The sequence below is a fragment of the Diplotaxodon limnothrissa genome, linkage group LG15 (assembly GCF_057381915.1).
Source record: "Diplotaxodon limnothrissa isolate DT_005_m linkage group LG15, D_limnothrissa_male_GT1.1, whole genome shotgun sequence".
Classification (NCBI taxonomy): Eukaryota; Metazoa; Chordata; class Actinopteri; order Cichliformes; family Cichlidae; genus Diplotaxodon; species Diplotaxodon limnothrissa.
Genome location: NC_140610.1, coordinates 33,537,326 through 33,550,023, shown reverse-complemented (window position 1 = coordinate 33,550,023; position 12,698 = coordinate 33,537,326). Strand labels below are relative to the sequence as shown.

Here is a 12,698-nt window from a genome sequence, read left to right as displayed (position 1 = left end):
TTGAAACAGTGATCCGTGCTTTTATTTCTTCCTGCCTGGACTACTGTAACTCACTTTATGTGGGGGTCAGTCAGTCATTGCTCTCACGTCTGCAGCTGGTTCAAAATGCGGCTGCACGACTCCTAACAGGAACTCGAAAAAGAGAGCATACCGTATTTTCACGACCATAAGGCGCACTTAAAAGTCTTAGATTTTCTTCAAAAGGTACGGCGCGCCCTATAGCGCAGTGCGCCCTGTGTGTTGTAAGGAGGACGTAGTAGAGAACACCATGAGAACGCTAAACGGTGAAGTGTGGGCGCAACCCTGAAAATGGCAAAGAGACACGCTTATGAAGCACAGTTTAAACTGAAGGCCATCAGCTACACGGAGGAACATGGAAATCGAGCAGCGGCGAGAGAATTTAAGATTAACGAATCGATGGTTCGCAAATGGAGGAAGCTAGAAAACAAGCTCCGGCAGGTCAAGAAAACGCAGCTGAGTTTCCGCGGACATAAGGCGAGGTGGCCCGAGTTGGAGGAAAGACTCGAGCGGTGGATCATCGAGCAAAGAACGAGCGGGAGAAGCGTTTCGACGGTCACCATTCGGCTAAAAGCAGTTTCACTTTCACTTTTTATGAAACGGTGCCATTTTTCCATCCGGACCAGGACTACGGTAGCGCAGCAACTTCCAGCGGATTATAAGGAAAAGCTGGCCATCTTCCGCTCCTACTGCAGCAAACACATCGGCGACAAAAACATCCAGCCCAGCCACATCACAAACATGGACGAGGTCCCGCTCACTTTTGACATCCCGGTGAGTCACACTGTGGAGAAGAAGGGGACCAGCACGGTAGCGATACGCACAACGGGGCACGAAAAGTCTTCTTTTACTGTTGTGCTTGGCTGCCATGCTAATGGACAGAAACTATGGTGATTTTTAAGAGAAAGACTTTGCCTAAAGAGAAGTTTCCAGCAGGAATCATCATTAAGGCAAATGAAAAGGGCTGGATGGATGAGGAAATGATGAAAGGGTGGCTGAGGGAGGTGTATGTAAGGAGACCAGGTGGTTTTTTCCACGCATCACCATCGCTCTTAATCTGTGACTCTATGCGTGCCCATCTCACAGCCGATGTGAAAAAAACTAGTGAAACAAATGAACTGTGAGCTTGCTGTCATTCCGGGAGGCCTGACAAAGGATCTCCAACGGCTGGACATCGGTGTGAACCGCCCGTTCAAAGTAAGGCTGCGAGCGGCCTGGGAGCGATGGATGACCGATGGAGACCACAGTTTCACCAAGAGGCAGCGCCGGGCGAGTTACGCCACAATTTGCCAATGGATTGTAGATGCTTGGGCTAACATGTCTGCTGGCACTGTTGTTCGAGCTTTCGCAAAAGCCGGCATCATTTCCGAGGAGCCGCACGGCACGGAAAGTGACTCTGACAGTGAAGAAAGTGAACCTGGCATGTTTGATGGAGATTTAGCGCAGCTGTTCAATTCAGACAGAGGATGAGGACTTCGATGGGTTTGATTGATGATAAAAATGTGAGTACCAAACTCAGTTTTGCTCCTGCTTTATTTTTAAATACGCACACTTGTATGCTTGTGTGTTGTTGATGATGACGATTACTGGTAATAAAAATGTGAGTAAGGTACCGAACTCAGGTTTGCTCCCGCTTTATTTTTAAATACGCATACGGTACTTGTATGCACCCTATGATCCAGTGCGCCTTATGTGTGTGTTAAATACAGTAATGGCACACATAACTGAGACTGCGCCTTTTAGTACAGTGCGTCTTATGGTCGTGAAAATACGGTATAACCCCCGTGCTAGCCTCTCTGCACTGGCTGCCTGTGTCTTTTAGAGTTAATTTTAAAATTCTTATGTTTGTTTTTAAATGCCTTCACAGTCTTGCCCCGCCTTACCTCTCCAAGCTTCTTCATCCCCACATACCCTGTCAGTCTCTCAGGTCAGCTGACCAGCTGCTCCTGGAGGTACCGAGATCCAGGAGGAAGCTCAGAGGGGACAGGGCCTTCTCTATTGTGGCTCCAAAATTATGGAATAATTTGCCCATGCATGTTAGAGAGGCCCCTTCACTGTCCACTTTTAAATCACGTCTTAAAACCCACTTTTATTCCTTGGCTTTTAACCTCAGTGAGACTTAGTTTCTCTTTTAATTGAAGTAGTTATTTAATTAATGATTTCACTCTTCTTTTATTTGTGTTTTATTTATATCTCATGTAATTTTATTTTACGGTTCCAATGTACAGCACTTTGTGTCAGCTGTGGTTGTTTTAAAGTGCTTTATAAATAAAGTTGATGATGAAAGCTGATGATGACTAAAAGCTAGGATGTTTAATTCCTTATATACAGAAATGTATGCAATTGTATTTATATATATTTAAATTGAATAAGGAGAACATCATGGAAGAGTGTTCCTTGACTGGAAGGATGAATAAAATGTAATAAATATATATGCCACATACTTCAGCTTCCAAAACTTAAATTACCTGCTGGCCTATGTCTTGGTCAGGAGACTTGAGGATCACAGTTCCATGGAGAAAAAGCATAATATAAACTTTTGGCCTTTATTTGATAGAGACAGTGTAGGTAGACAGGAAAGCTGGGAGAGAGAGGGGAAAACATGCAGCAGACTCAAACCTGGGACTATTGCTCTCCGGTCATACAGCACATGGTCACCTGCTCATCCATTGCGCTAAACCAACACCCCAGGCAAGTGTTTTTAATAAGTAGTGACAGGTAATAGTGATGATAACTGTGCGATAGGAGAAGGATCGTTGAGTGCGAGAGGAACTGACCTGAAAAATAGGATCATGGCCAAGCTTGAAAACTGGATCCCCCGTAGCCGGTTACCAAGATTACGTGAAGTACCCTCATAAGGTCTGCTAGATGATGTTAATGCAGCACTACGGACGATACCTACAACCACGATTACCGACACTAACAAGCTGATCTACAATATGGCAGCAGTGATCAGTGAGATGCTTGGCTACAAGTTGAACAGCGACAAGGGGCAGTACCCTCCATGGAGAAGGAGGCTAGAGGGCAAGATCAAAGTAGCACGGAGGGAGGTTAGCCAACTAACGGAGTTGCAGAAAGGTGCGACAAATAAGGTGCCTAAGAAATACAGCAAGCTGTCCATACCTGAGGCCTTGGAAACTGCCAAGCAAAGACTCACAGCCTTGGCCAGCCGCTTGAGGAGGTACACCAGAGAGATAGAAGGCAGGAGAATAAACCAGCTGTTCTCCACAGAACCAGCAAAGGTGTACTCTCAGTGGCAAGGGAACAATAAGAGAACAGCACCACCAAGGCTGGAGACGGAGCAATACTGGAAGAGCATATGGGAGAAGGATGCAACCCATAACGGCAATGCTCAGTGGCTAGAGGATCTGAGGGCAGACCACAGCGACCTCCCTGAACAGGGTCCAGTAACCATCACAGTGGCAGATATCCAAGAAAGGGTCTCCAGTATGAAGAGTTGGACAGCACCAGGGCCCGACATGGTTCACGCCTACTGGCTGAAGAAGCTGACTGCACTCCACGAGCGTCTGGCAGCACAAATGAACCAGCTGCTAGTTAACGAGAGACACCCGGAATGGCTAACTGAAGGCCGGACGGTCCTGATCCCCAAGGACCCCAAGAAGGGACCGGTCCCCTCCAACTACCGACCAATAACCTGCCTCAGTACTACATGGAAGCTCCTGTCAGGCATCATATCGGCTAAGATGAACAGGCACATGGATCAATACATGAGCGGGACACAGAAAGGAATTGGCAAGAATACCAGAGGTGCAAAACACCAGCTACTGGTAGACAGAACAATCAGCCAAGACTGCAAGACCAGACTGACCAACCTGTGCACTGCCTGGATTAATTACAAGAAGGCCTATGACTCAATGCCCCACGGCTGGATACTGGAATGCCTAGAATTGTACAAGATCAATGGGACCCTAAGAGCCTTCATCAGGAACTCAATGGGGATGTGGCGTACAACACTAGAGGCCAACTCCAAGCCCATAGCACAAGTCACCATCAAGTGCGGGATCTACCAAGGAGATGCTCTGTCCCCACTGCTGTTCTGCATAGGCCTGAACCCCTTCAGTGAGATCATTAACAAGACTGGCTACGGATACCGACTACGGAACGGAGCAGTTGTCAGCCACCTCCTGTACATGGATGACATTAAGCTGTATGACATTGGAATGTCGTTCGGACTGGAGAAGTGTAGTCGGATGGTAACAAAGAGAGGGAAGGTAGTCAGAACTGAGGGGATTGAACTACCAGAAGGCAACATTGCAGACATAGAGGACAGTTACAAGTACCTGGGGATCCCGCAGGCGAATGGGAACCATGAAGAGGCCGCTAGAAAAGCTGCAACCACCAAGTACCTGCAGAGGGTCAGGCAAGTCCTGAGGAGTCAGCTGAATGGTAAGAACAAGATCCGGGCCATCAACACGTACGCCCTGCCCGTGATCAGGTACCCTGCACTCAAAAAAATGAAACGTTGACTTTAATTAAAATTATTTTGTCAACAGGTTCCACGAAATTGAATTGTGTTAGTTTAAAGCAAAAATCTTTAGGTCATCTAATTTGATAAACTTGCATTACAGTAAAACAATCCTTTTGAAGTGAGCCAATTTTATAAATCTATTTAGGATTAATTAACAAGCAATATTTAAGACCACCTAAAACAAGTTATGTTGTATGGACATAAATTATGTATTTACAGGTTAGATAGATTAGATTCGTTTTGTGAACACATTTCTTGTTTGTGGTATTTAAATGTTAAATTTAAGTTAGATTAATTAAAATATTATATTTTCAGCGAAATTGTGCTTTACTAATTAGTTTTACACAAATCTATTTTGTCAACAGGTTCCACACAAATGAATTTAATACAAGCCACTTATTTTCTTTAATTTCCTTTATTGCCAAGACATTCATTAAACATTTCTTTAACAAAACAGCTGCACCACACATTATTAACCCATTAAGGTTAGTAACTAATAGTATGCACACAGATGCACCATAAAAATAACGATTTTAAATTAAATGTCTCTGCCAGAAACAGAAGAAAAAACATTTAAGATCACATAATAGGTTGACCACAAAACCTTTAACAAATCAAAATGAACTGTTCACCTTAACAGCCACAATCCTGGACGGCATCCCATGACAAATTTGTGAAGAACAGAATAAACAGGTTCCAGTCACCAGGTTAGATAAAAAAAAAAGTAATAATAATAATAATAAAAACAAATAGTCTACTAATATTCCCAAAATGATATCACCATCCCAAATAAAACTTGAATAAAATATGCAAACATTATGATCTGACAATAAAACAGCTTGCCAGTTTTCAGTTTTTTGCAGCAGCTTAACAGAACTCATTTAACACTTGCCACTGACAGCATTTATTTTACCACTGTATAGGGAAAAAACTCAAGTGGCAAACATTTTAACATGGAAAGAATTGTTCTTTTTTAAAATGCGGCAAAATGCACATTCATCCTGTATCGTCTCTCAATGAAACCATTTAAATCTAAATACTTTGAATAATCTTTTAGTAGGCCCTAAACCCCCCCGCCCCCAAAAAGAGTAAAATCTCTGTAATTGCAATTGTTTACAAACAAATGTTTTAAATCTCTCTCAAATTTTGGTTCCCCCCCCCACCAAAAAAAACAACAACATTTTTTAAACCAAATTTCCATTTTATTCGCCTCCCAAAAACTTCTGTCCATCTGACAGAACATTCATCCAAATAAAAGAAGGGTTGGATTATTCATACAGTTTATTCTTGAGCATCTGTACCTTTGTTGAGAGTCTGCTGGCATCCAGATGAAGGAAGACCTTCTGAAGTACCTCAAAGAAAGCTTTCAGTTCCCGAGGATAACTGAGATTGAGTGCATATATCACACCCATTAAGACCGCACACGCAGAGGCCATGTCTCCCAGGTCATGCAGAACTTCAACACCCTCGATGGTTATACCCACATCAGCTGGAGGAGTGCTGGCATCACCTCCTTCAACACTGATGGTGAAGATACCAAGGGTAATTTGTTCCAGCTCCCTTTGAACAGCTGTAGCATCAGAATCCTTTAAAACAGAGAGTAAAACAAAAACCCATCGCATTGGGAATTAGACACAAAAACACAGAAAAATGCATCCTTAAAAAAAAAAAAGCCAAAGTCACCCTTTAATGAAATAAACACAATATCAGGAAGACTAATGATTCTGCACCCTGGTGCGCCATTATTTTCGACTACAGTTTTAACAAAAAATGTTAAATAAATAAATACTAAATAGAATCACCATTATATATATATGCATCCTCTAAGTATTATGTATTACTAACTTTTTAGTATTGGATTGCATTACATTGCATAACTCTTCCTGAAATGTGTGTATACATAAAGATTCCTGTTGAAAGATTTTATTATGTTTATGTATAGAAGTACATTTCATTTGAGGTTCTCTAGATGTGTTTGCTCTTTTTACTAGAGAAGTTACACTGTGCAAGCTCAGCACGAAGTCTATGCCATTGTATGTTATCTCTTCCTGCATGTGATGAAGTCTCTACTGTTATATGTTATCTCTTCCATTCATGTGACTGTGACGCAAACATGCTTGAGTATAAATAAAGGGTGGTGACTGCTGCGGAGTGTGAGTCTCCGTTTGAACTCTCACCCATGTGCACGTTAAACCTGCAAACCTGTCTGAGTGTCATTTATTCTGACCTGAGTTGCATTACAGGAAAACTCCTAACATTTCCCCAAAGCATTTAAACAGATTCCATGCAAATTATAACAATGTGACAACATTAGTTATTCAAGATTTGGTTTAATACAGATAAAGACTACGCTAAAATTACCAACCAGGTATTCTTTAAAGAGGATGCTTGGGTCTTCATTTAGGTAAAGAGGTAGTGCCCTGAGGACACACTCCCTCCTCTTTTCAATAGTTTCATTCTGGAGAGAGTGACAGAGGTACAGAAAGAGAAAACAGAAATACTTTAGAATGACACAAACTGACAGTATATGCAAAATGAATGACATATCCACTGCTGACACAGACATGTACACAAGACCAATTAATGATCACATGAATATTTAACATGTGGGCAGGGTTTCCACCATATTATACATATCCATATTAAGCAACAGAGGGAAAGACAAACTAATACGGCATCTTTTTTTGCATACCAAAATGGAACTTACAGGTACTATACACTAGCTGTTTAAATTTGAAAGTGATCTTATAATGCCATAACATTTTGCTGCGAACAGAAAAACGCACCTGTGTGGCTGGGGCCAAAATTTGCCTGATTTTCCTCCCTGCAGCGCCTCCTTTATTCTTGAAGACTTTTATTAGTTGGTCAGTGTATTGGTCAAGTTGTGCAAGAAACCTCGGAACCAGTGGAGCAGTAGTAATCCTTACAAATTCTGCTTCTACCTAAAAACATGTCAACAAACACAACATACTGTACTGTAACTATATTTATATATACTATACGTACACATATACATACTACTGGAGCCATTACAGCTTTTATTGTTATTTATAAAGATTCATACCTCAGCCACACTAAATAGTCCTGGCCATCTGATCTTGAAGTCGGCGATCATGGGATTGTTTTTGACAAGTTCCTGCCTCCTGTATGCAAAGGTCCTGGCCATCTTCTCTTTGATAACTATCTCATTATGCTTCTTCTTGACCTCAGTTAGCAATGCCAATCTCTCCCTTTCAAGGCTGTCCTGGGTCTCTCCAGCCGGATAAGGAGGACAAAAATTTACCTCTGCCTTTCTAGGTTTTTTGACAGCATATGCTGGGTGACATCGATCGGTTGGTTTGTGCTTGAGGGAATTAATGCTCACTTCTGGGCACCCCAAGTTTCTAAGCTTTGTCCTATAATTTGCCATCTTGTACTTGAGGCTAATCTTCCATCCGTAGAAACCACTGAAAGATCCTTGTTCTCTTAAGCATGGATGTGCTTTGATTAAAGCTTCAGCAACAGATTCTATTTCCAAGTTTGAAGGATATGCCTTAAACGTCATGATTTTCTCAGCTAGAGCTTCTAAAATGTCTGACTTAAGTTTGTGTCCTGGGTTCAGAAGAATTCCATTTGATATGAAAGCCTGGTTTGCACTTTGAAGTTGCATCTCCACGTCATACGGAAACTTTGGTATTTGGAATTCTGCAGGCCACTGAGATCGAGCAGTTTCGGAGTCAGAGGATGAAAGTAATAGTGTGTCAGAAGATGATAGTGACGTTTCTTCCCCACTTTGGTTCATCCCAACTTCACCAAAGTCTGAAGCATCAGTCAGACAGATGACTTTCACTGTGCTCTTGTCCTGAATATCATCCATTCGTTTAAGGTTGATAAACTCATTATCAAAGTCACTGTCCATGTACTGGAGTCTAATGTCCCCCTGAATATCAAACTGACGTTTGATCTCATCTGAAAGATCCTCCACAGACTTTGGCATGCCCGATGCTATCGTCAGTTTTTCAGTATTGTTGGAACCAAGGATGATCCGCAGTTTTACTGGTTCAGCCATCATTCGATTCCGTGCTTCAGTCTAGAAAAGAAAAAATATATATACATGAACATAAATCCAGTAACTACGTACAAAATTGAAAGTATTAAAATTGAGATGTCAACATGTTTCACAACGGTACTTAACAGAGAAGTGAGAAAAATTCTGGCTAATCTCAACATAAACACAGATTAAAGGTTTTCTTGTCTAGAAGATGTACTGATGGGCCTAACAGACTGTTAGATTCAACAAGTCACAAGGAGTTAGTGGCTGAACATCACAATAAAGCCAGATGCTACTTTAGGTGCTTATGCCAGTGAGATTAAAGTGCATATTGAGTAAGGTATTAATTACAGCTGTTTACTCACATATTCATTGTGTGCTTTTGATGTAAGGATATCTTTTCAATGTAACCATTCGAAGGGGACCAATGAAGTAGTCATTTAATGGGTACTTCTCTGCCAGTTCATCATATGTTATCAGGGACATTTTGCCACTTGTACATGGTTGCAGTTCAAAGGCCCGGTAGTGCTCCCTAAACCAAGACGAAAACTTGCTGACAATGAAATTCAGTGTACCCTGAACAACACATAATCTGATTATCTCTCCAAATTCAGGCAGCCCATCAGTAAAACCACAGATAACGATCATTCTATTTCTGTAGTTGATCCCTCTATAGTCTGCACTTTTAGTCATGTTTACTTCTGTCATGTCAGGATACATCTTTTTGATAGGCAGAGAAATGTCATCTTTCAGAACCTCAAGTGGAACTCTTGATGCACTTGACACTTCAACTCCAGATTTCTGTGGATGTAATGAGTGTAAGTGATAGGCAATCAGCATTTGATGTTTCCTTGACAGTGTTAGAGCAACATTCTTGAAACACTTGGTATGATGAGCCACTTCCTTGAAAAAACTGTGTTTTCCCTCAAATCGCATTGTCCATAATCCAACAAGAGGACCAAAACATCGGATCATCTGAGGGTAATGTTCCAAGTAGTGATGCTTTGGCAGAAGTTTTTTGTTGGGAAATGCTTCTTGATATTTCTGTCTGTGATCAGAAATTTTGAACTGAAGATATCCAATTGATTCTTCTGTATGGATCTGGGCAACAGCAAGTTCCACTATCTCCTTTAAATCCAAAATGATTTCCCACACTGGATCACCGTCAGGTATAACATCTCCAATCAAGAAGGGCAGCAATCTTAACAGAGTCCAATTTTCCGCTGCATTGCCACCTATTGTATTTTTTCTTAACAATGTTCGTGGAACAATATGTGGACGGTTTGTTTTATCTTTTCCCTTATAGGGAAAACTGACAATCACTTTATTTAAAGAGTCCAAAGTGATGTATTTTTTGGATATGAACATACCCAGACACTGTGCAAGTTCCACTGGAACAACACCTTCCAAAAGATCGTGGAGTATGTCAGGTGGATATCCAGTTGTCACATGAAAATGAGAAAGATTTTCCGTCAGCACACATGGCCTTTTTACTCCAACACAATGCTTTCCACTCTCTACTGCATGTTTGACATGTTCTTTGTGCAGGTCTTTGGATCGAAGAGTAAACTCTCCAGAAAGTACCGGTTTGGTCTGAAAGTCGCTGAAGCGTCCTGTGCAAAATCGACAAACATACTCTCCTGAAAAGCTCTCCACAAAACCTGCAATCCCATGAGCACCTAGATTGTCTGCAGCTACACACTGTACCGTGCCTTTAATATTTTTTCCAATCTGTGGGACAAATACCCCATGCTCCTCCAAGACTGCCAAATCACACAAAAGAGGTTCAAGCACTTTTTCATACCCATATTCCTTGACGTAGCTGCTTTTACACAGTATTGCCAAGTAGATGGATGACAAAGAGGAGTGTTGGTCTTGGGATAAGTTGCTTAATATCCAGTACACTGCACAAAGTTTGTGCTTCTTTCTTGAAGTACCGAGAGGGTTGCATACTTCAAAATCATCAATGTAAAGCATCACGGTAATTCTCAATTCATCAGCAGACAGGAACTGATTTTGTTTGAAAAATTCTCCATCTTGAAATGATCTGTATTCTTGTTGCATACTTTCAGTTTCCTTGGATTGAGCATTGTAGTTTTCTACTATGTCATCTACTATACCATTCTTTGTTAGGAGCTGTTGTAGGGTCTGCAGTAATGGTATATATTGGTAGGTGTGGTTGCTCTCCTTATCCAAAATATATTCAGTTGGTTCAACGACATGGAACTTTTTGCTGAAGTACTGTTTCCGCTTAAAAGCAGTTCCAAGTGTACCCATATGTCCAAGTGTTTTTGTCAGAGGGTTAGAGATGCAGACTGCAGAGGCCAAATCCTCAATTTCTTTCACATTAAGATTAATATGACTTTGCTTTGTACAAAAATCTGTAACTATGGCATTTATTGCAGTCAGGGATGCAGAACTCATCAGGAAGTGCAAGTCCTGCAAAAACTCATCCACTGCACTGCTTGGAACATGGAGTACATTTTCCAGCTTAAGCAACATCACTGCAAATTTCTCTTCTATCATCCTCTCATCACTTTTAGAGATCCCAGTCTGAGACAAGTCTTGCACTTCCACCTGGCCTTCGTCAAATACTTCACTGTCTTCATGTTCCCCTTCAGGAGCTGGCCTGTTAAAACGGTCTCTTACTGTTACTATTCCACCTTTAAAGTCACTGTAAGAATAACCAAGATGTTTTCTATTTTTATGTGATTTGAATGTTCCATAGATGTTTGTCATAAATGTACAACCCTTGAACACGCATGGGACCGTTTCATTTGCTTTCAGATGCAAATTTATGTGACTAAAATACTCCTTTTCAGAGGTAACTTCAGAGAATCCACAAACATGGCAGCTGAATGTGGCCAGTGACAATGTTTTCTGTGATTTCTCTCTGTTATGAATCCTACAAAAATGGGACCTGAGTGCATTCCATGACTTAAATGTGCATGGACAACTAATATATGGGCAAGGATATGGGCGCCAGTGCCCATAATCTGGATGTTTTAATCTATAATGTTTAAGTAATTGGCCCCTAGTTGAGGTCCTTGCACTGCAACCTTTACACTGCCACATTCAGATCTGGAGAAGACATAAAAGTAAAGTAAACAAAACTTAACTCGTAAAACAGTTTTTTTTGAAAAAAGTATGACAGTTCACATACCACATGCAAGCACAGGCATACCACATACACCACATCAGTATATGAGGGAGCAGGTAAAGGCCAGGAAAAAACTTAAAAATTATTGATTGAATTACAAGTAAATAAAATCTTACTCAGAAGAAAAGCAAGAGATTGACACTGCCATGTGCCAACTTTCTATAGAAAAAATTATCAGGTCTGTTGACCTTCTGTCTGTCCAGTTATTTTTCGTCAATAATTTCATTTAAAAAAAATGTAGTGTTTATTTAACAAAATTTAATTTATAACCATGTTGATATGTATAACTCTGCTAGGAAACATGCTGTCTTTACAGACCATTTTCATATAATACAGATGACTGATAGAGCACAACAATGGTGTCACAGTGGCTTCTGGCCCTCAATTTTTGGATTTTAAATGTCACAACTTCATGCTATCATTGTTATGCTATTAGACATTTGTGTGATTCTCAAATTACAATAAAGCAATCTCAATAAAGCAAGTGGAAAAATATCCTAGAACCCCTTTAGCTAATCACTTTAACAAGCAAAGAAACATTAAAAATGTGTCTTACACATTCCGCAAAGTAAGGATATTAACATGTTAGCAGTTAATACAATTGTTTACAATAACCTGGGATAAACAGGCACACTAAATTTTATCATTTGTACTATTATATCTCATCTTATTCTCAGGTTTGCTCTATGAGGGACATACTTCATCTGTGCATCTATTCTGAGCGCAGTAAAAAAAAGAAATGCAAGCTCAAATGTTGCATTTTGTGGAGAAAATTATTTTGATCTTAGAAAAGTTTAATTTCAGCGAAAAAATTTCATTTCTGCATGCAAGAAATGTATTTCAGTGTTTGCTATTATCCATATACACACACAATGACAGCCCCTCTCGCTCAGTTGTTTGCATTTGCTCTTGATCAGATCCGCTCAACTCTCTGTACACCGTTTTAAATGTGCCACAAAACCAACCAATCACAGACTTGGATGCTAAAATTCTGATTGGCT

At 40.7% G+C, this 12,698-nt stretch overlaps 1 protein-coding gene across 1 annotated transcript; it reads right to left on the bottom strand.

The window, feature by feature from the left end:
- Nucleotides 1-5,775: 5,775 nt before the first annotated feature.
- LOC146617798 (uncharacterized) lies at nucleotides 5,776-7,916 on the bottom strand. The gene is made up of 5 exons (XM_085373524.1): nucleotides 7,572-7,916; nucleotides 7,294-7,449; nucleotides 6,873-6,965; nucleotides 6,349-6,384; nucleotides 5,776-6,093 (listed from the first exon to the last, which is right to left on the bottom strand). The coding sequence occupies exons 1-5, from the start codon at nucleotides 7,914-7,916 to the stop codon at nucleotides 5,776-5,778; spliced, it is 948 nt and encodes a 315-aa protein (XP_085229650.1).
- Nucleotides 7,917-12,698: the final 4,782 nt, after the last annotated feature.